The 24,433-nt window shown below is 40.5% G+C and overlaps 1 protein-coding gene across 14 annotated transcripts in view; it reads right to left on the reverse strand.

The window, feature by feature from the left end:
* SOX5 (SRY-box transcription factor 5) overlaps positions 1-24,433 on the reverse strand; it is a 641,540-nt gene that overhangs the window by 143,165 nt on the left and 473,942 nt on the right. For 13 of the 14 annotated variants that reach the window (XM_032688182.1, XM_032688183.1, XM_032688184.1 and 10 more), the window contains 3 exons: positions 22,507-22,593; positions 8,244-8,416; positions 5,708-5,776 (listed from right to left, as the gene is read on the reverse strand). In XM_032688182.1, coding sequence (XP_032544073.1) covers positions 5,708-5,776; positions 8,244-8,416; positions 22,507-22,593 — 329 coding nt within the window. The remainder of the gene's footprint in view (positions 1-5,707; positions 5,777-8,243; positions 8,417-22,506; positions 22,594-24,433) is intronic. The other variant, XM_032688187.1, reaches the window with a different exon arrangement.

Genomic DNA, 24,433 nt, shown 5'->3' on the forward strand with positions numbered 1-24,433 from the left:
CTTCATCTCTAGCCCTTTAAAGCCTCCTAGAGAACTCCGGGTTACAGGCATGCAAGAAGCTGGGGACCAGGAAAGAAATGTCACAAGTCCTTGTGGCTACACTGAGGAGATACCAACAGGGCAAAGATTAAGGATCTCTACTCTCCTTATTGTAGGCCCAAAGTATTCCAAGTATTTAGCTCACATAGTGGCCTGCTGGACTTTGCTTTCCAGCAGGAGACAGAAAATGAAAGGATGAGCCGAGCTGGAAGTATAACTTCAGAGTGCAAACTTGCTGGGGCAGGGAACAAATCTTCATATTTCTTTATGTACAGTGAATTAGTGTCTTCTCGCAACAAGAGACAGAAACTAGTCTTTTTTACAACAAAACAAAGAGAACACAAACAGGCCTGAACAACATTCAGCCACTTCTGGATAAACAAATGACTGCCCACCTGAGGAGTTCAAAAGCAAAACCAAATCTAAACAACAACAAAAATTATAGCCGTAGATAACTGCATGGGTAAATTATGATATCTAAAGCACTCTGGAAGCAGGTCTCTATCAGTATTTTGGAAGACTGGAATCAATTCAGAACCTCCTGGTGCTTGGAAAGTTTTGACAATAACAACTGTGTCATTTCAAAACTTTGCATGTTAAGCTTAAGAAATATTTTTCTCAACTTCTGTGTAACTCAGAAACCAAATCCTTTTTTCCTCCCCGAAAATTTAGCTAGGTTTTGAAAAACGGATCTGGCTGCAAAATGAACTAACCATCCTGCAGGAAATTCCAAGTGTTCAAGATTTTATTACATTCCAAACTGGAACAACATCTTAATCCTCAGAAGGTAATGAGAATGGGAATATTCTGATTTGGGAACATATTACCACTGCCAGACCTCTCTCCATCTACCAACACAACTCATGGGGAAAGGGACCCCGCCAGCTGACAGCGGGTGGGAGGATGGAAATCTGGATCCAGACTCACAAAGCCTTATTTGGAGCTGGGAGGACACCCAGTGCTGCTGAGGGATTCAGGAAAGCCAGGGACCTTGCAGCCCAAAGGGGCACAAAGTAAGGCGGGTCATGGTGCCCACACTCCCTGCCAGACAAGCTGCTGAGGGTCCGCAAAGCTTGAGGCCATCAAGGTCACAGTGAGCTTTCTGCCTAGGAGCCAGCACACCTGCCAGGAGCCAGGCAGAAGTGACATCCCACCTGGCAGGTAGAGTGGGTCAGAGGCACTCTTCCCAGCTTTGCATCAGAATTTAGTCAGGATCTTCTCATTCTTCAGAGGTCCAAACTTTCTTACAAAGAAGGTGTCCTATCAGAATGTCTCTAGCTCTGAAGGAAAATGAAAACCCTCTACTAAAACACACGGAGTCATGAAATGGTTGCTGTCTGGCAGGAATTGCCCTCGAGTTTCAGACAGCGCTTGGTTCTTGAGCTAAGTATGTCACTCAGAAAAGAAAACAAACTCGTAACTTGCAGTACTAAAGTACAGAAGTACTGGCAGTATTAAACTAGAAAGTAAAACAGAACTGTGGCCCAAATGTTAGAGACACTGTAAAGCAGTGTTGTTGCTTGCTGCTGCTTTGAGATTTAGTTTTACATTATTGGCAACCTGAAGTGTTTCAAGATCTTGAGCTGGGCTCTCCAAAAAAAATTTTGACTAAAAATCAGAACAGTTTAAAAAACAGCATTTGGCCTCCGTTTTGTTTGCCTTCTAATTTTGGAACTTGTAGTGCTCATGGTTTCAGATTTTGCCTGGAAATATGAGAGCTGGAAGTTTACATTTTGAAGAAATGAAAGCTGGCATTTTTGTCATCACATGACTCCAAGAGCTGGGGCTTGAGGGAAAAACATAAAACATTGTCAGGCTTTCTACAAAATTGTGAGATTAGCAGCATCAGTTTTATCACAATTTCGGCTGCAAGGTTGACCTATTTTATCAACAGTGCCCTACTGAATATGAATTGCTTTATGAATTTTAACAACCATATTTCATTTTAAATATAGTTCAATTAAAGTGACATTCGTCACTGAGCTTCAAAGCAAACTATTCAATCATCATCCTGGGCTAGACTTTTTCTTCGAGCAAGTGCAAGGAGTGAACTGTACGACCCCTCAAAACTTTGTGTCTCAGACACCCCTTTCAAAGCAGAATACAATGCACACCCATTGCCTGCCCTGGGGACTAGAGCTCAGCATCATGAGAAAGGACCATCCAGTTTCTTTCAAGTTTCTTTCCCCCTCTCTGCCCCTATGACGTGACAGCTACACAGTCCCAGACTTCACCATGTTCTAGAGCAAGGGCACCAGGAAGTAGATTGTGGCCTGACAAAAGACGAGGAGGTCACCAGGAGAGTTCTCCCGGGGCCCTGAAGGACAGAACCAGAGTCAGCCCACGAACTTGCTGAGCCGTACTTGGTGTTTGCACGCTCTTTCCTCAGCCTGTTCTACAGCTGCAGATCGCTCCAGAGTTGTTCTGCAACACAGCCTGAGATCTTTTGGGGCTGCTGGTGCACAAGAGTAGACAAAACACGCATTCCAGTTTCATTTCTGGTAAAATAACAAGACCGAGGTGTGTGGGGAAGAAGACCCCAAATATTCAGCAGGCAGAAACTGTTAAAGTGAAAACCTTTCCAACACACACACACACACACAAAGGTTAATAGAACAGAAAGCAGTGGGCATGGGAGGATGCATTCCAAAGTGGCATAAAATCAGATGGCGGGAGGTTTAGTCAATGATTCAGAGAAACTCAAACCTCTTCACAAATTAGGTCTAGAACATCCTGAAAAGCAGAAAAAAAGATTATAAACATTTGCCAAAAAACAAAATCCCACCTAGATCACATTTTAGCATTTTGACGTCATACAGTCATATTTAATCTGATCTGCAACTTTTCTCCAGTTTAGCATTATTGTTTAACTCAGCTCTCTATACAGAGAAAAACTGCTTGCCTTCTGTGTTAGTGGCACCTCCTTCCAGTTAATTCAGAAGAGACAGACTTGAAAAAGACATAATGTCATTTAGAGACTCACATGCCAGGTGTATTTTTTTAAGCTCAAGGAACTAAAGCATCTTTCTTCAGCATCACAGACGTGGTTAGTTTAACTGAGCTGTAGTTACACTCAGCATTTTCAGTCCTCTAAGGAGGGGAGAGACATTGCAGTCTCTCCCTGGTTATGGATTGTGTGTGTATCAGTGATTGTGTGATGGGGTAAGGAGAGAGGGAACCGTTTCCAAGTTAGCATGCTTAGAGAAAGGACTCATAAATCATGGGGTCAGTCAGGTTGTTCTTTTTTTTTTAACCTCGAGGTATTATGTTTTCAATATAATATTTCAAAAGCTTTTTTTTGTGTAATAATTTATCTGGAATTATGGCAACCCTTACAAGCTTAGAAAAAATTGGCTCAAGTAAAACGATTCCTTTGTCACAAATAGGTTGTGTTCATAACTGCAGCCTAATCATTCAATTGCACATAAGTCAAACAGTTATCCAGACTTTACAAGAATATTTCCCTGTCAATAAATCTAATGCTTTTTAAAAACTTCAGGCCAATGTGACAGGAGCCTGTTAGATTAATTAGGGCAAGGTCAGAAAAGCTGAACTCACATCTACATTCATGTCACAATTTTGTTCCACCTACCATAACCTGATTGTAAACTCACTGACCATTTTAAACACGGGCAAGTTAGGGTGACTTCATTGTTTTCATTTACAAAGGAAGATTTCTTCAAAAATTGTTTCTTCTCTAACAGTCAAGTAATTGAGGAGAAATGTTTTGCTTTGTATTCACTGTCAACAAGGATTTTTTTTTTTTATTTTAAAACGCTTTTTTCCTATCACAGTGACTTCACAGTTATTGGACTGCAACCACGGTTCATGAGACTTCAGGACCATACAGGCACAGAACTGTCCAGACTGCTTGCCCAGTACAATCAAAATCTCACTACAAACAGATCACCTCTGTGGGAATGAGAGGACAGGATTGTCTCTCTGCCTGTTTAACTCTTGACCTTTATCGTCTGACCATCCAAAAGGAGGGTGCCCCAAATCTGATGGGGTTTGTGTGAAGTGGACCCTGACGGTGAAATTCTGACCTCAGCAGGGTCAGTATTTCATCTGAAATCCCTTGAGACAGACCTCCAAATCATTTCTTAGGCTTGCAGCTTGTATCAGATGGTAGCTAGCTGACTTTCATTTACTACTAGCACAGGTCAAACTTGGACCAGGGATCAAGAGATGAAAGGCTCTATATCTCATTATCAATAACCAGTGTTCTCCACTACCCTAAAAACGACATACTTCATTCTTATCTACAAGGCCTTTAAACTTAAAAGGGCTGGGGTCAAATTATGTTACTTCAATTTATTTTTATTCACTGCTTATAAAACAACTTCCTCTCTCACTGCCATAGCTAAACGCTAAAAACGTAAATATTTTCCATTCTATTGTAGTGGTTCCGCTATTGTTTTTCTTTTAAAGTTTTATTAGAGATGCAGCAATAAAGAAAAATCCCTCCCACACACAAACTGAAGAAGAAAAAAAACAGTACAGAGGTCAAGGCCAAATGAGGCCTTAGCAATCTCAAAATTATTTTCAGCAAAGAGCATCTTGTACAGAAGCTGCCCTGTAACAGAGGGGTGGACATTCCCTAGAAGTTTTTCATAGTTATACAAGTCCTGATACTTGACAGAATATGCTCTGAAATGATAGAGCCCGGTTTTCTTCTAGTGTGAAGCCATATAACTCCTCTGATGTTGCTGGAATTAGGTTTTCTTAGATAGGTTACAGTTATGGTTGATAATTTTAGGCAATTAATTCTGAAATACAAAAGAGAAGCTTTGGAAGGAAAATCCTGTTTTTACTGAAAAAGGAGAATATAGTATCCACTTCCACAGTGACTTGCAATGCTCTACACATAACTGCATACTTAAACAGCCAGAGATTTCACCATGATCCTAGATATCTGTAAGATGTCAAACTCCTCCTTTGTTATTCTTTGAAAACCTTCAGAGGCAAACTGATTTGCATTGTTCCCAAAACAGGGGCATGCACATATGCACGTGGAAGAAAAGTAATGAAATACAGTCAATGGCATCAAAAGAAACTTGTGAATAAATTAAGGAAGAAAGAGGCTAAATAAATTTTACTGGTTATGCTGGGTTAACAACTTTTTCTACCACAGGGAATAAACCCGTAGATACGTAGAACCTACACAGTTGCTCCCCTGAATCTAACCAACCTTTTGACCAGCTTCTCATTCAGACAATAATTTGCCCCAAATGTTGAAATTTTCCAGACTACCAGTACCTGGGGCAGAGGGAAAGAGTTACTCTCTAATACTGAGGAGAACTGCTTCAGCAAAACCTCAAAAACAGAGTTGTAGGACAACAATTCCAAACCATCTCTTTCTGGCAACACTTTTGCCACTCCTGATGAAAGAGGATTTGGTCTTCCTAACCCTTTTTTGCATGACCAGCTCCTCCCACATCTGGTTCCTGATCACAATAGGAACTGTGTTAATCATACAAGACCTTCCAGAAACTGACCTTTATTGATTAATGACAGGTAAAATCCTCATTTGTTTCCATAAATAAGATGTAAGCCATCTGCAGAGATTCTTAAAGAAACTATGGCAATAATAGCTGAGGGAAAGCATAGGGAAACAGAAAGGAGAAAAGAGAGATTGCAGGGGCATGGGAGGAGACGCATCTCTGACCTGGATCTGTTGCTGAAGAAGGTTAATTTTGTGTTGCTGCTGCAGGAGCTGCTGCTGTTGTCTTGCAATCTGTGGAGAAATTGCACAGAAGAAACATGAGATGTGTATCACCATTCCTGGAGTCAGTCCATAGGAAACTTCCACCCTGCTTGGTTCTTTAAAGCTCTCTGTTAAGCTAAGGAACATTCAAGTACAGCCTAGACTGCTGCTGAAGCAAGGGCATATGATTGGGAGCAATTCATAGCTAATACTAGTGTGAAAGGGAATCCTATGGAAAATGTTGTGCTGGATATCAAGAGAAGGATTGATGCAAAAAACTGTCTGAAATGGCACTGCTAAAATTCACCAGGAGGACGAACACTACTGGCAGAGCAACTGGAAAACAGCAGGAGAAAGCAGAAAAGGCCAAAAAAATTATGATGGCCCATAATACTCTTCTGTTTGCCACCACTTGTTCAAAAATTAAAAAAAAAAATGGAAATCTGACACCCTGGAGGAAGGTATTAGTGTATGTATTTTTTGATGCAGAAACAGGCACAAACAGACTGGAACTGAGTTTGGGAAAATCACTGACTATTCTATGCGTGTATCAACTGCAAGGAACTAAGGGGGCAGTGCAAGGCCATACAGCTCAACACTGCAACTGGTTTATGGAAGCTGATGGAGTGGTCCTAATCCTCCTCTCCCAGCCATGTGCATTTTCCATAAGGACTTCCACTCTCCCTCTCTGTTGACTAAATGACTGGGAATCCTGCTGTAGACAGATTTTTATACAAAGTGAAGGAAAAAAGCAGACAGTAGCAGAACCAAATTAGAGTTCTAAAGGCTGAACAGAGATAAACCATTATATACTTCAAACTTCAAGAGCAAATTTAAAAACTTTCATTGGAGTCATCACAAAAGCTCTGCTCTCATGAACAGCCCGTGCAGCAGTACGAACATTAGAAGGAGTATTGCTCTTCCCCTGTGGTATGTGTACACATATCAGGGTCAGTTGGGAACTTATACATACTTACTGGGAGGAATTTTGTGCATTCTTCCCCTCAGGTATTTTCTTTTACTTCTATTATTAGACTATTAGCATAAGAAACACTCACTCATAGTTAACTTCACATCTAAAAGATTAAATAAATGTTCCCCTTTTGGAGCTTTTCTTTAAGCAACCAAAATAATTTTCATCAATACATTTTTTTCGAAGTTTGGTTACTTTAATTTCTATACAATACAGAAGTATACATCATTTCTTCAATTAAAATAAATCCTAGTTATCCTAACAATAACACTGTAGGAATTCTTACTGGCTTTTCCATTCTCTCCATTTTCTTTTTCACTTTCAAATCACTCAGCCTTCCTGTAGCAGTAGCGATTTTAAAAAGTAGGGCTAAGGAAATAGCTCATTTGGGATGTCCCCTACAGAAGGAGTCTTGCCAATTCCACACTTGCACCTTCATCTATCTTTACCATGTAAACAACAGCATGATATAAATTCTCTGGTTTAATAGGTAAGTCACTTCTGTTCTCCCTATGTGGGATTTCAGGCGTGAGGCCAAAACGCACATTGTTTAAGATGAAGGTTTTAAATAATTAAAAATTGGGACAACCAAGGCTTAAATGTCTGAAGGTATCAGTAGTGGTCTAGAATCTAAAGACTTGCTTGTTAAAATACCAGAACTGAAGCATAACAACTATGACAGATTCCAAAGAATTCTGTGAGTTTCATAAAATTCACATAGTTGCAATTCTATGATATAAACTCAAATTTTATTCCAAGCTGTAATAAATGGTCATGCAGAACAAAATACTTTCAGATAAGAAGTATCAACATGGACTGCTGATAAAATTTTAAGCCAGATGTCTAAGTATTCTTTGCTCACGTTCAGGTACAAAAATAGACATTTGTTTCTGTTAAACCTGTTAGATAAGTTATGTTCTTGTCTAAAATGTCCTATGTCCATGTATGCTCACTGGAACTACTCATATGTGAAAATGTGTTTGCATTTGCAGGAAAGGGCACATTTGCAAGAGCTGAAAATCAAGACTCTCAAGTGTAGAAGAAAAAAAGTCACACTTGTTCACTGACTTTATATTCTTCTCTGCTTCTCTCTACAGTTGGCAAAACCAACCTTTTCATTTCTCACGTTACAATGCAAGTGCTGTACTTTGTTCCTTTTATACCTATTCAGTATTACTGAACTCAAGCAGGATTGGAAGATTATTCAGGACTGAATTTACTTGCTTGTTTACACTTAGTTAAAAAAAACAAACAAACCCAACAAACCAGTACTGGAAGAAAATACCTCCAAAATGGAAGGTTCATAAGGTGTGGAAGGTTTCTACAACAAAGAATATTGCTTTACATATTTCAGATTAAATCATTCTTTTGCTATTGTTCGAACTTTTTCACCTAGGAAAACAAATTGAAAAAAAAATTCTGGGCGTAGAGCAAATTTTAAGAGTACAATGCCTGAAACATAAACTACTGGAAAATCCTCCAAGAAAATTATTTAAGTTGAAAGCCACTGTAATAATCACTCACCTGTTCCTGTTGCTGCTTAGCCAGCTCCATTTGCTGGCGTTGTTTCTCGATCTGTGATGCAGCCAGCTTCTTCTGTTCATCATGAGCTGCTAGCAGCTGTTCTCGCAAACTGGTCAGCTGATTGATCATACCCATGAGCTGCCTTTCTTTCTCAGCGAGGCTTTCTGGAGTCCCTGGGCATCATATGGTGGGGGGGAAAAAAAAAAAGGGTAGAAAGAAGAGAGGAAATTTAGAGCCAGCCAGGTTTTTATTTTGCAGCTTTACTGTAAGCAAAGTTTCAGCAGAACAAAAGAGCAGCAGCATATTGCAATATACTGCACACTAAGACCTGTTTCTCTACAGGAAAATGAGCAATGAAGGATAATTCTGTATACAGGCTTTGATCTGGTGTCCTCCTTCAATGTTTCCTTGTCCTTTCATCTATTTTCCCATTGCCCTTTTATCGGATTAATAAGGGGGAAAAACACTGCCTGTTTTGAAAGAGTTTCAAGTTTTAAACACTGTTTACGTTTCCTGTGGATCAAAATCAACACTTCCAGTTTTGAAAGACAATTATATTTTTGCCAGAAATTTATGACAGAGATACAGCTTCTGTAGGTGTCAAAGCACTGGTGTAAGGCATGTATTAACATCCCTCTATAACCAAGGAAAAGGAGAGAAGTCTCCTGGGTATCTCTTGAGGCTCCCCACGGCCTTCTCACTGCTACCAGCGCACAACAGCTCTCAGGATGCTGTTATATCATCTACAGCTGCCCTGATCAGGATGAAATGATATAGTATTTAAATTACCAATAACTAGTATCACTGTTACTGCTGCCAACATGTATTTTTAAAGGAAAAAGTCTTGTATAAACATATCTGAAAACCTGAGTCAACATGAGTGGCCGTCGCTCTCATTTGTACATTTGCACTGTCATTAGATGTTTCTTACGGGAGAGTTCAGCAGACACAGACAGAGGAACCCACTACCTCACTTTCATAACCATTTCGTAAAAATGCTTCATCTACCCAGAAGGACAGTGGTTATAAGGCAAGAGAAGCAAAACATTCCAGGAAAAATCAAAAGCTATGAATCATACCCTACCAAAAAAAAAAAAAAAAGGCTCTATTAATATATGCAGGATCATTTGACTTTGAATTTAAAAGACCTGAAAATATGTGTAGCAGCTAATCCACAGATATCCCCAATACCACCACACCCTCTCACATGAGTCAGATCCTATGAAACCCTTTCTAAAAACCTTTAGGAATGGATTAAGGCTATCAGTGTCAATGCCTCCTCTGAAAATAGCCTGCTTTTGGGACAACCCTGCCACGCAAACCTCTCTCAAACACAGGAAGCATTCTTCTGCCAATGTCACCAGTGCTCTCCAAGTGAAAAAAAAAAAAAAAGGAGAAAAATTGGCGACTATACTAAACATGTTCCTAGCCAACTATCAGTCAGACATGGAAAAGAGCTACTGGTAATAGCTCATTTAGTCTACCCCCCTGCCAGTGCAGGAATGTTCCCTACAATGTATTTACTACAGCTTTCTAGATTGGATTGAAATGTCTGAAATGGTGAATCATGCAATGCTTGCTTTGGAAGACTGTGGCACAGCCTTAGAGGTGTCACAGGGAGGGTTCTTTGCTTGATAGTTAGCTTAATTTACTTTCACTTAATTTCAACCTTGTGCTCCCAAGCAATATCCCATTTGCTAAGTTAGCCAAGTCCAAGCCCTTAAATACATTTGTAGACAGCCATACAGAAGTGGAAAACCAAAAAGAATCAACATCTTCATATAAAGGAAATGCAACTACATTAATTTTTTATTAAGATGCTAGAAATTTCTGTGAAAATATTCTCACCACATAACAAAGAACTACAGCAGAATATTCTCAGATATAGTCTCCAAAAAAACTGTGGTACAAGCTGGAAACTTGAGAAACACACTGAAACAGAAACCGTAGGACTTTAAACCTGCTCTGTTAAAAGCTGTGAGAAAGAATGGAAGCCAGTGCTAAAACACTAACACTGCTGAAGAAAACACTTCTAACTATGATTTTTATTTCCAGCATTGGAGACAGAGAACTGCTACAAGTAATGCATTTGCTACTTGATCACGGAATTAATCAGAAATTTCTACTGCCACCTTTCCACCCTTTATTTCTTTTTCCAGAGGAAAAAAGGTACAGTGTTTCCAAGTGGAATAGAAGAATTGTTCTAGAAGGCAGTCCCTGCCTTGTCGTGTCCATGGCTAACATGTGAGTTTACTCTAAGGAAGACTTTCAGTACACTGATACTGCCAGTATAACTGGAACATCTGAAAACTAAATATTTTTTATTTCCTTATTCAGCAGATACTTTATTCCAAACTTTCACTGAGGGGAGGGTGAGCGCATGAGAGAGAGAGAGAAGGAACACAACATTGGCTCAGTCCTCAAGTTAGGGTAAGCAGAAAGAAATCACTGTCAAATAAACTGTTCAACAAATCCACTGACACACATCAAAGATCTTCAGCCAGTACCAGTTCATCAGTGTATTTTGAGCTCCTACAGTAGCTTTCAGTTGGGAATCAAAAAGCACTTTGTAAAGTTAAATTAATCCCCACCACACCTCTGAAAGGGGGGGAAAATGTTTCCATATGTGCAAACTGACAGACAAAGGGGTCACAGAGTTAGTTACCAAAAGAGGTAGAAAAAAGCCACGTTGATATCCAGCTCTGTGTGTCAAGGCTCCGGCTGCGCTTCCCAAGAGGGAGAAGAACACTCCGGGTGCCACTGCCCTGACCACGACACTGAACATGGCACAGCCACAGGGCCATCCACCTACTGTGCTGCTCCTTTAATCCCACTCTGTAGAGTAGCAAAAAAACTTCTTCCCTCAGGAAAAATGCAGCTTTACTGAATTGCAAGAATAAGAAGAAAGTCTGGATGAAGTACTGCATCCATCTCTGGGATCCTCAGCACAGGAAAGACATGGACCTGTTGGAGGCTGTTGGAGGAGGTACAGAGGAGGCCATGAAGATGATCAGGGGGCTGGAGCACTGCTCTTATGAGGAAAGGCTGAGAGAGTTGGAGCTGTTCAGCCTGGAGAAGGCTCCAGGGACACCTAATAGCAGCCTTCCAGTACCTAAAGGGGCTTATAAAGATGGGGACAAGCTTTTTAGCAGGGCCTGTTGCAACAGAACAAAGGGTAATGGTTTTAATTAAAAGAGGGTCAATTTAGATTAGATATAAGGAAGATATTTATACAATGAGGGTGGTGAAACACTGGAACAGACTGCCCGGAGAGGTGATGGATGTCTGATCCCTGGAATGTTCAAGGTTGGGTTGGACAGGGCTTTGAACCTGGTCTAATGAAACGTGTCCCTGCTTAAAGCAGGGCAGTTGGACTTGATGACCCCTAAAGGTCCCTTCCAACCCAAACTACGATTCTATGAACTAAGAGCAAGCAGGCAGTGCAATGAAGTGCCAATGCAGACACTACAGTCACAGGCACATTGCAGCCTTGCAGCTGGTGAGAAACCCACCAACTCAGTCTCTTCATTATTACTTAGTTTTAAAAGAAAATTTGAGATGCCCAAAGGAGGTGCTCAGTAAGTACAATGTATAATTCCTTTGGTGCATAAACTGGAGTGGAAGTAGTCTGACAAAAGGCAGACTTCTTGCATTATATTTCTTGGGCAATTTCAGTTCGCTAATATACCAAAAGGGAAAATTTATCAGCATCAACTTTTTAAAAAAATCTTCTGCTGGAGAATACTTTCTGGAAAACATGGCTTAGTAGGTACTTTATTTTCATGTGACTAAGCCATCCTTCCAGTAACTGGAATAGTACTTAATGATAATTTCAATTCTTTAAAGTAATAATTCCTTGCAAAATAAATACTTGGATAGCCACGCTCTCAAGTGACCTGCACAAAACCAGAGGTAAGAGAGATCAGACGTGTGGGTCTACTGGGTAGATCTCCCTGTGCCTTTCCCACGTATCTATATAAGCCCCACTGACGATGAATCACAGAGAGTTTGGAAGTTTCTTGCAGATAACTGATGACCTATAAAAGTGTGAAAATTAAAAAGAAGAAAAAGTAGTTGAATGAGACTGTAATAATGAAGTGTTCGTGTTTAGTTTCAGTTTGGTAATTTTTATGTTACTCCTATTACCTAGCACATTTTTTCTATAATTACTTTCATGAAAATGGCCAACAAAACTGCCATTTCACAGGTGCCACTACCATTGAGCATTTATGAGTGGCAGTGTTTGTGTATCATAGGAAGGCCAAAGGATGTTCACTGTTATTTATTAAATCGGTGAGGTGAGGGCATAGGTGGAGTCACCGCTTAAGTACAGTCAGTGATAGGAATTATTCCTGGTGCATTAAAATGTACTGCAGAGTTGAGAGTGAAAGTTACCATTTTTGTATCCTTTTCTAGGTGCTGTAGATTGTGGGCAAGTAAGGATGGTGGACTTCTGTCCTATCCTCACTATTTTCTCTCCGTTAACCTGCAAGAGATCTAAACCTGTATCATGGTGTGAAGTGTCTTGGCAGCTATGGGATTTCCATTTTAAGAATTCTGTAGCTTACAGGGCAAAACATGTCAGTATTTTAAGTAACAAAACCAACAGTTTCTTAAATTATGCTACTCAGGAATTAATGAACTATCCCCACGGCTGCTAACACTGCTAGAACTCAGAAGGTGGTGCAAACCCCCAGCCCCTGCAGCTGCCTTCAGTCACTTTGTTACTAAACTCATTTGGAGCTGCTCCAAGCAGGACAGAATTGGGAACGGTTCTGGAGCTGGCCTGTACTCTACGTGCACTATCCACACAGTTGCAGTGCTCTCACTCCAGCCATCCAACGTGGCTGGGAGGCAGAAAAAAAAAACAAGTGTCCATTATTGCAGTGTACAACTTGACAGCAAGCTAGACCACTTCACACAGGTATTGAGCGAGGAGTAAAAGTAGAGTGGCTTACATCAATGACTGCCTCAAAAATTACTCTTAATTACCGTCTGATCCACAACAAATAGATATTGTGCATTTTATGTTTGACAAAGCTTTTAACCACCAGGCCACCTGCCTTTCAGGAGATTGCTGTAGGTGCTCATACTGTTCTCTCTCTACTCTATCACCGCAATGGTAAAATGTGGACTTTTTACAACTGATCAAAACAACTCAGGCAAGAGAGCATCAAAGTACACACCGCAGGTTGATACAGTGAAAGGCCCAAGAAAAGATGCTCTCCAGATGCATCAGATTATTCTCTACCACCACGAAGAGATATTCGGAAAGAAAAAAAAAACATGTTTGTGGATGCAACACCCACAGCAGATGGCAAAAAAAGAAGACTCAAATTAGTGGCATTCTGTATCGCCAAACCTAAACTTCATCTCAGATCAACACTACCCATAATAGTGTTTAAGTAGTAAAAGAAATTTACTCAAATGTGAAATAAACTATTACACATTCTTAGTTCTGATTCACAGTCTCAGACTGGCAGTGACAGTAACATTTTAATAAACATTAGAATGAAGACACCAATATGACCAAATGACACACTTAAAGTGAGAAAACGAACAGGAGAAACCTTGGCATATCCACCCAAAACAGAACCAAAGCAAAAAAAAAAAAGGCAGAGAAACCGCTTTTGCAATCAAAACAGTAAATACTTTATTATAATTTATTAGACAGAATGAGAATGTAAATGAGAAATTAGGAAAGCCAATATTTTCTTTAACAGACATTTTAGGCTTTTTGCTGCAAATGCTCAAGCGACGAGAACGTTTGCTCGCAGCCAGCCTACGGATCCGCTCGCAGCCGCGCGGCACCCAGAGCATTCCACGAGGGCAGAGCCGTGGCAAGGCTCTCCTCAATCCCCCTGACACGTCCCCATTAAATGCTAGGAATGGCATCAATCAGGGGTGCTCGTGTGCACACCCATGCAGGCAGCGAAATTTATCCACCAAGCCAGTTTACTATCACAGTAATCACGTAAATCGCTTTTGAACTGTCAGCATCTGTCTTTCAAACAAAAAATCAAAGAAAACAATGCACGAGTACAAAGCCTGGGAGACACAATAATATTGTATTATGTTCATATCATTAACTGTGGTTAGAAAAGAAAAAAAAAAATCCTCCTGTATCTACAAAGCTTTGTAGGGTAAAAAAAAAAACATTAAATAGAAATAAGAATATTTTGAAGTACTCTATATTTGAATAATGTTTAGAGGTATAATAATAATTAGAGCACGCAATATAGAGCATTTTTTAATTTCAAAGCATCATCTAATTGATCTTCTTAAAAACTGCGTGCAGGTAGACAGGTAATGGTATGCATTACTTTTTTCAAGAGCAAACTGAGGCATGAAGTTTTTAGTAACTTGCCTGAAGTCATTCTTAACTTTATGTGGTGTAAGAGGTTTTATTGCTGGCCTCGCTGAAGTCACCAGCAGAACTATTTCAGTAAGACCAAGAATTTCCCCACTGACTTTAACAGGGATACATGTTAAACAGATAATTAAGTCTGTGCTTGACCCAGTTGGATACCAGGTAGGGTTCCAGCCAAAGGGACCCTTATGAATGAACCAATTACTGATGTCATCCAACTTGCCAAGCAACAGAACCATGCCACAGCACAGTTTCTTTAACTTTACTCTGATGTAACAACAGTGTGACAAGGACTTAGCAATAACCCATATATGAGCTAAAAACTGAGTCACTTCCAAGTATTTCCTGCAGTGGTGTGTTTTTTTCAGTATGTTTTTTAAGCTAGGGAATGCTACAGTTCTGATACTAAAATTAAGGAGGTTTTTCAAACTGAACAACCTATTAACTAAGCTGTCCTCAGAAGAATCAAACTCCTACTAGCATTAACTGTATGAAATCCAAGGAATAAATAAAATTATCAACACTCTGTAAAATAAGTATCTTTTGTTGAGGGTTTTCTTCCAGTATCTTTTCTTCAGAGTATCCTTCTCATTCCATGGTCAACAATTTTTTTCCCTACTCCCCACCCCAGTTTTAACCTTGCCACATCAGAAACCCCAACCCAGTATTACTCTGCTCAGCACCTAGCCTTCTTCTACTTTAAGGCAAACTAATCTTTATCATGCTCTCCCTAAAAAAAAAAAAAAAAAAAAAAAAAAAAAAAAAAAAAAAAAAAGAAAATCTATTTATAACATAAATTCAAAGAGGAGCATCCTGCCCTCGCTACACGGATGAGGCTCACGTCACTCGGAGTCGTGTATGTGAGGCAATGGGGAGCTGATGTTACGTGCCTTCAGGAAACATAGTCTGATAAAGAGATCTCAAGTGGCTGAGGTAAGTTCAGAATTTAAACTCTTCTCTCCTCTGCCTTTGAACAGAAATGTCAAATGTTTATGACCAATAAGTATATGCTTTAAACTATGTACTTGCTGGTATGTATTGGTGGGTGGATGTGGGTCTGTGCCTGTGCACGTGTGCAAACTCCCTTGATGCTTCCCTAATCAATACTTCAGAGAGTGTTTTATTATGGACTGGCACACAGCTTTTCAGGCCAGTAAATCCCAGAGCTGTCAGGACATAAACATGTGAAATCTGGCATTTTTCATTAAGTATTTAAGCCAACTTTTGCTACACAATGACTGCCATCGCTTACAACTACCCACCTTGCTAAATTAAATTACTTCATCTGATTGATATGGGAAGTCAGCATAATAAAAGAAAACTTTCTGACTGCTCTTTACTTGGCAAGCCACGGCCACCAGAAAAAGAAACAAGGAAAGAAAAAGCGCACAATTCAAACTGATTTGTCTGTACCTACAGATTTATGTAATGAATCTTCTCTGTTTGACAAGAAAAAAATCCTTTTGAGAACAGCAAGATAGGAGGAAGTTATTTATATCAGCAGACGGACAGTCTTAATCTTTTATGTTTGAGTGGAAGACTGCAGAATGAATAAAAACAAATTATGAACAATTACCATCTTTTGCCATTACCAGCCTCAAGAACTCATACTCTGTGGGGACAAAAAGCTTAGCTGTCTGCTCTATAACAAACCAGCACACTGCTATTTCGCAATGCTGGAAAGAAGCTGTCACTGAGTATTCTTTATTTGCTGTCAGAAAAAAGTTTTGGTACAGTAGACTGCAAACAAAGCTTGGTATTCAACCAGGTTAGTAACTTATTGTCAAGGTTACAAAAGGAATAGACAACATTTGTATTGAGGCTATTTCTCAGAGGTTATTCATTGTTTTACTGTCTAGACAACAAGCTAGAACTAGGCTGGAGAAATAGCATTTGCTGCTGGAATTTTATGCAGCAGCAGGAAAAAGAGTAAAAAGTGTGTGTGTGTATTTGCTCTGTTTTGACAAACTGGTAGCTGTAGCTCAGCAACATTCAGCTCTATCAGCACCTCTTTTAGGTAGTTTTAGTACAAAGAAGCACAACCCTCTGAATGATTTTTAAATATAGTGGTTTGGCCCCCATATGTTTAAACAAAATAAAGTCATTGGCTTTTGCTACTTTAATTAGTTCAATTTTATTCTATTTTCTCTATCAATAACCACTCCTTAAAAATAAAAGTTGTATTTGACTTAATTAGAACCTGACTTTTTCTGGTCAAATTAAGTACCTTTATGTACAAAAATATAAATCCAGAGCAGCCTGAACTTGCTGCTTTGCCACAAATTCACTTTTTTTTTTTTGCATTTTAGATGCTTTAAAAAAGCTTCCTCAAACCCTTCTTCCATAGATACTACCCACAAATAACCCCCCCCCCGTTCTAGGGCCAAATAGGAGCAGCTCCATCCAGTCACAATCTCCATCCTGGGTTTTCATTTGGCCTGAAAGAAGTTCTGCGTTGGTGTGGCTCAGCTGGCACTGGCTACTTCTCTGCAGCCCGAGAGTATCATATTGCACTGTGATCAACCTCCGCTATTTCGGCAGCTGCCAAATTTCCTCTCAAAACTTAGGATTCCCTGTGTGCCACTGGGCAGGTTTCCCCCACACCCCAGCACTTCTGAAATATTTAACAAAGGACTAAAGCTCACTGTAAGCAATTTGCTACTATTAAACCCCTCACAAAAATAAATACAGAGAAAAAGATACTAAGTAGGTTGCAATAAATACTGAATTTATCAGTTAAAAGCCGACAACCCCACACATCTTACCTCCCTCATTTATGACTCTCTCACTGTCCTTCTCTCCCCATTCCCCATACAATACTATCCACAAAAGATCATGCAAAATGTCCACATCTGACACAAGTTTACAAACATTTCTGAACCATCAGTGTGCAAATGCAAAACTCACACAGCTCTATGAAAGTGTGCAGCTTTCACACATCTCCTGGGGATCTGTGCTGCATTAGTCAAAGGTTTAAACCCAGTGTATTCCCCACGAATAATCTTTTCCCCATTCCCCCTCCTTCCTCCTGTCCACATCTAAATGCAGAATCCCCAGCTTCCTTGTCTCCAGTTTACAGATTATGTGATCCAAAGTGTCACTCACTGGATTACTGCACATAACCTGAGCACTACCCGAAGCTTACTTGTCTTCAACTTGTCCAGCATTACTTAAATGGAATTATCCGTCACAATCCATATACCGAATCTGCATAGCCCACTTATCTCAAGATTCTGTGTGTCACCTACCAGATTATCCGTTTTAATCCATACATTGAATCTACATAACATATGTCTTTAATTCATGGGCTCTGATGAGCTATAGTATCGCTGAATGGATTATTTCTCTTTATCCATTATTGGCAGTCCTAAAACCGTTCACTGCGTACTCTCTCATGCCCCATCTTCTGAACACGTAAGCAAAATGAGAGTCTTCAGCAAACACAGCTCTATCACACATCAAACACAGCCCAATATAATACCTACACTGACACTTCACGTAACTTGGAACACAGTTTCTCGCACAAAACAAATGCCTGTGTTATCGTGAATTAAAGATTAGGATTGGTAGGCTAATCTTGCTTTCAATGACACTCATAGATCTGTGGTTACTCCACCACAGCCTTTGGAGTCACCTAGATTTAAGTGGATACAATGAAGAGCTGAGTTTAACCTAATGACCATCCCTTTCACAGTTAAGTGTAGAAAACACTTCACCCGAGTTGTTTACGAACTAACCTCTACAATAGAAAAGGGTTTTCAAACAACAACAAAAAATCAGGTTCAGGCTTGCCCGGTCTTTTTGAGAGATTCAGGCGCAATCGCTGTTAACAATGCCTTCCCTTCAACAGAAAACCAACTCAGAAAGATTGGAAACAAAAGTCCCTTTAGCCTTTTGTTCTACATACCTATTCAAAATTAGCTAAGTGGAGAACATATAAAATATGCATTCTTATTTCTTGACAACTCTCAATAAACTAGAGATGGACAAGATTAGCAGGAAGGCTTTGTGCACACTGGGGAAGTTTTAAAAATTAAGAGTTCTCATCGTGGCTGAAACTGCCTCACTCTCACCAGCGTTAGCAAGGCTGTGAACCTCGTGATGCACCTGAGAGGCCAGCACTGTTTCTTGAGATCTGCTCAGAGGAGACCCAACACCAGTGAAAGAGAAGCTTCCTGTTAATTTTACATATATAGGGATGGGCACTGACAAGAGCGTGGACATATGTTTTTTTATACCTTTCCCTAGTGACAGCCTACCCCACGTGCTGCATCTGCTGCAGCTGGTTAACACTGCTTTGAAGGACAGCAGCCACTTTCACCCTGCAAGGCACAGCTATCAGGCAGCTACACTGACAGCAGAAAGGGGGTATAATTTTCCTTCCTGTAGATGATCGGTTTGAGACCTGAAGATCTCTCTGCTCCACTGAATCCAATAAACTGCATTATCCATGAATAATCCAGAGGCCTTTTGAGCCCTGTTTTTGAATATGATGGATATAAGTAAGTTTGAACAGGCTTTAACCAATTCAATATACAGTTTTACAGCTTTACTTTAAAATACTTTGATTTAACGGCATGTTTTGTGGGTTTTACTATAGAGCGACTTGTTTTGAGCAGAGTAAAAATCCCAGGGATTTCAAGGCAGAATTTCTTAAGAAATTTTTAATGCCAAACTTGCATTATTTATTTAGCCCCAGACTATCTCTCTGAACAAACAGAGGCATTTGAGCTACAATTTCTATGGATACGAAAGGTTCTAGATTTTGCCTGCCCCATTTTAACACTATTCCCTTGCAGTACCTTTCAGTCAAGCCCTGGATTAAAAGAACACATTGCCTTTTCCATTAGTGACTGGACATATATAGATCCTTCTAACTGTGATCTTGAAGTTTGCAGCTGGATCTCTGCAGATACTCAGTGATGGTTCTCCCGTTGCACAGGCATGGAGATGACGAAAGGGGGGGTTTAAAGTAGCTGCCGAAGGTAACAAAGCAACTAAGAGGAACAACTGAATACAAAACGTGGGAGTCTGGTGACTTCCAGCCATTCACCAACTCCCCCATCTTTAATAAAATATTACTGCCTTCTAACTTAAAAGAAATCACACTAATAGAAAATAAAGCCTTCCTCTTCATCTCCCTTTCTTTTAATCTCTCCCAGAGAATAAAACTCAATGGTAATAACACAGACTGGGGCATTAACAATATGTAGCCTAGTGCTCAGACTTTAGCACATGACGTACTAAAACTCCCCCAGATCTAATGAAAAACACAATGAAATTTTGAACAGTTAAACGGAAAAAACTATTCAATGCATAAGACAGTTGGGCAGTACAGCTTCTAGCGCTGTCCACATTCCAGGGTGTATTAATAATAAGACACTACTTTTGTGGGGTTTCCAAACATCACTAATAGAGACATGAGAAGGGAAAAAATGCAGCTGGCAGGCCAAATACAGAGAGAAGTTAATTAAAAAAATCACAACTGGAAAACTTAATAACTCTACGTTCCCGTAGAAGGGCAAAAACCATTTTCTAGCATAATATACGTGCGTTTGTACACGCGTACGTGAGTATAAAGCAGCTCAACTTGCACACCTTTCATGCTGCCTCACTAAATACAGCTGCAATACAGCTGAGCCATTGTTTGTTGGCCGCTCATGGCTGGCGGTGCCATGAAAACCGCATTCCTGGGCACTAAATAATCAGCCTGCCTGACCCCCCAAGAACCTGTAAGTCAAATTCATTTACCCCCAGAGGGCAATGCTCTATTGTATCCTCCCTCCTTTCTAGCCACCTAGGAACAATGGACAATAATTGCAACTGTCACGGCAGTCAGTAGGAAAAATAAACCAGTGCCTGTTTTCACAGCTTACTGCCAAACCTGATCCAAACACCTAATAACCATGCTCCCAACCATAGAACCACAGTTGCACTAAAAAGCCTCAGATGTGAGGCTTTTGAACAGAGCTACAGAACAATAACTCGACTTGTGCTCAAAATATGAAGCTAAAAAACAAAAACTAAAGCAAAGAAAACTCTTCTTTGAGGCTGTGCTGTTGCTCCCCATCCTCCCCCTCGGGCAAGACTGAAAGGACTGTTGAATTTCTCTCGTGGTAGCATATAGCTGGTTGCTGCTGCTTTCAAGTTTAGCTTGTGGAAAGGAGAGAGAGGAATGGAGAAAAAAGATTGCCCTCCAACAGAACAAGATCATAGGCACCGGGAACAGACCGCCTTCTCAGTGCACAAAACTTTTTAAGAGTAGCTTTACCGAGTCCAAAGGCACTGAAGAATCACTGGGAGTCCTTCTAAAGGCTCCAGCGCATCAAGAGTTAAAGACTGGCTCCAGACAACTTGCAAGAACTGCTGAAACACACAACCAAAAGTGGGTATGAAAGACATCTTGGTACTTTGGGCCTGAAACACCTTAAAGCTTCATCAGTTCACAAAAACGATGATGTTAGTTTAAAACAACGTGCTTTTAAAAAGCAGAAGTCGCAGGTAAGCCCAGTGGCCACCCTTCCTCTTTATGACCTGTTGCTTTACGCAAACGGAGTGGGAATAGAGATCCAGCATTTGGCCCTCTGTTATAATAATATCTCAGCCTACTGGGGGCTGGAGCACTATATTCTGTTATAAAGTTATTCTACATATGTAATGAATATATATTTTTGAATTACAGCCTCTCAGGGAGAAGCCAGGGGAAGCAAGTGGCATATTTTCCTACTTGTGTAAGTCAGCGGACTGAGCCGGTGGCTTATCGGTGACAAGCTGGAAGGCACATATAATTAAAATAACACTATCTTTGCACATGCACCAATACATTAACCTCTGGGAGCATGCCATGCTGTATGCTTGAACTAAATATTGCCCACCTCTTGTAGCAGAGGTCCCTAAACCTGTCAGGCATGAGGCTTGGGAGCCTGCCTGAGTGCGGATCTCTGTATCAGGGACAACATTAGTATGCAAACATACCAAAAATAATGGAGAGAAATGAAATCCAGTTTATAAACACAAAAGAAGGGTTTAATTTTAATCTCATTCGACTTTCACATTTCCAAAACAACATTGGCTTGGATTTTGCTACTCCAGATGTACACTGATACAAATGGGAGAAGAATCAGAGTCACTGTTTCTTTTCAGACTGACAATGGCTGCTCTAGAAACTTAAAATTTTTGACACGTGTATTTCGAGTCACTTCCTCATCATAAGCACTGCAGAGGAATTATGAAAATATTAAATTACATGAAAGCAAACAACTACAGGTTCCCTAAAATGACCTCACATATATAAAATGGGGAAATATCTTGGCAAAGCAGAAGCTACTGCTGCTGGAGAGTGGTCAAATTTTGTCATTTTCCTTCTGGAGTACGGCTTTAAAAGAACATGTTTTAGTGCACAGATGTTGTACGCTGTCTTTTAAAATCTGCACTGGCTAATTTCAGTACCTAGAGGTATCATTACTCAAACTTTGCTCTTTTTATTTTTTCCTACATGCAAAAAAATAAAGAGAAAATCTGCATCATCAAAATCTGTCTAAAATTTAACAAGGAATTCTGATCACCCTCAGATTTCAGAAGCTGAGCTCTGCTATACTCTGATACCACACGTTTGATATATGACTTGACTTTTTTTTTCCAATCCAGCAAAAGGATGTCTTCGTTTATAACACAGAATGATATATGCAACAAAAGCTTTAGGTAAGTTTGTTCACTCAGGGCAATATACCATTTCACTGATTTATATTATCACAGATGGGAGTACATACATTTCATTTAAACCCCAAATTACCATGTTTGAAGGGGAGGGGAAGAGGAGCAGACAAAGTTCCATAAAGCCAGTGGTATTTGTATATTCATTCTCAATTTCCTTTAGCACAGAAACAGCATTACCTTTTATTTCTCCAAAGTTCCCTGATCCCATGGCAAGAAGCTTGTCTTTCCAGTCCTTTGATAGTAGCTTTTCAATACTGGGAGTTTCTGAGTGAAGGGGGGGAAAAAAAATGTAAGCAAATCAACATGACTGTCTCCACAATAGAACTCATTAAAAGTCTATCTGCTAAAAATAAGGCCAACCCTATTCTGGGCCCCAGTTCATAATGACTTCATCAACAAACTGATAAGAGGGGAGGGAAGAGAAAAAAAAAAAAAAAGAATGTGTTTTGTCACCTGCTGTTTCAAAACCATTAGCTTTTTCCTCTAGTGGAACAAAGCTCCGGTAATTCTGTATGACAATGGGGCACATATAAACCTGCAGTTCATTGTTTTTCAATTTGGTGAACAAGTTGCTGCCTATAATGGATGCCTGTCAGTTTCTGGGTGTTAGTCTGCAGTCAAAAAATAATTATGTTGATAAAATGCGGAGTAAAGAGACAGAGACAGAGAAAGAGAGAGAGAAGCAAAGAATTAGGTCCTAAATCTGCTACATGTAATTATATCCCTCTGAGCCTTTACAATTACATCCACTTTATAATGTGTGTTTAAACATCGTGTGGTGGTAAGCATACTGTGGAAAGATTTTTCCGGTAACACGCACATTATAAATAATAATAATAAAAAGTTGGGTATGAAAAAAGCCTTAAAAGACTGCAAAATCCAGAGGGAGAAAAGGCATCGCTTAGAATGGAAACCCATTATTTGCTCATTTCAGATTCTATCACTTCCTTTAAAAATAAAATAAAATAAAATATATTTGTTCAGTATTTTCAGGAAAAATGCAGCGAGGGTGTGGATGGGTCTGATATTTATGTCTATAACTCTTGTGTTCTGACCTCTTTTTGTGTAGAATTTTAATGCATAAGTAAATATAAATGCTAATAAAATTCAGAGAACATTAAACTCAATTCCAAACAATGTAATTGTATATTCTTGTCAGCATTTAGATGGGTACACAATTACAATAGCTTTCAATCCCACGATTAGCACTGCATTCAGTTAGAAAATGGAGTGTACTAAAAGATAAGTGTCCCAGTATGTGCCATCTAAATAACAATACCCACACTTATTATCTGGATCTAAGACATATACTGCTATTCTCCACATTTGTGTTTATGCGTATTTGTATTTGTTCAGGCATTTGTTTACCCCCTACCAGGAGCATAAAGGGAGTACATGTTAACTTATCAAAGGGACCGTCTGGCCTAGAGACCATACAATTATTAGCAACTGGTTAATTTTCCCCACAGTAAAAACCATTACGAGCAACCTTCATTATCTCGTTTGGGCTAATTCCGCCTCCTTTCTTGAAGCCCCAACTTGAAGCTCGGAGGCACTGCGGTTCCTCGGGGCGGCTCCGCCGGCCGCGCTCTCCCGGCCAAGCCCCGCAGAGCCCCCGCCGCTCCCGAGGGGCTGAGCGAGCCCGGGCTCCCCTCAAACCAGCCACCCGCAGTGCAGTGCCAGTGCCTGAGGAACCACAGCGACACGGGCACAGGGATGCCCCTCCTGCATCTCGCATCACCCCCCCGCCGCTGCCTCGCACACGGGTGTGCGCCGACAGACAGACAGACGGACGGATGGACAGTCAAGACACGCGCGCCGGGCACAGCCCCACGCCTGCATCCCGCCAGGAGCGTAGCGACAAGCTACGGATCCCACCGAACAGCACAGGAGGGTATTTTGTTCCGTGACATTTTTATTCGCGCTGCGGCACCCCGATCTCCTCCCGTGCGCCCGCGGGCAGGGCCGCTCCCTGCGCTGATCCCCGGGCTCGCCCGAGTGCGATTTTTCTGTCAGAATCCCTAAAAGCGCCATGAAATCCTAAGGAGGCGGGCGGGAGACGCTGCCGTGCAGAGCAGGGTCCGTGCCGGGGCTGCTGCCGCCG

The sequence above is a fragment of the Chiroxiphia lanceolata genome, chromosome 5 (assembly GCF_009829145.1).
Source record: "Chiroxiphia lanceolata isolate bChiLan1 chromosome 5, bChiLan1.pri, whole genome shotgun sequence".
Taxonomy (NCBI): Eukaryota; Metazoa; Chordata; class Aves; order Passeriformes; family Pipridae; genus Chiroxiphia; species Chiroxiphia lanceolata.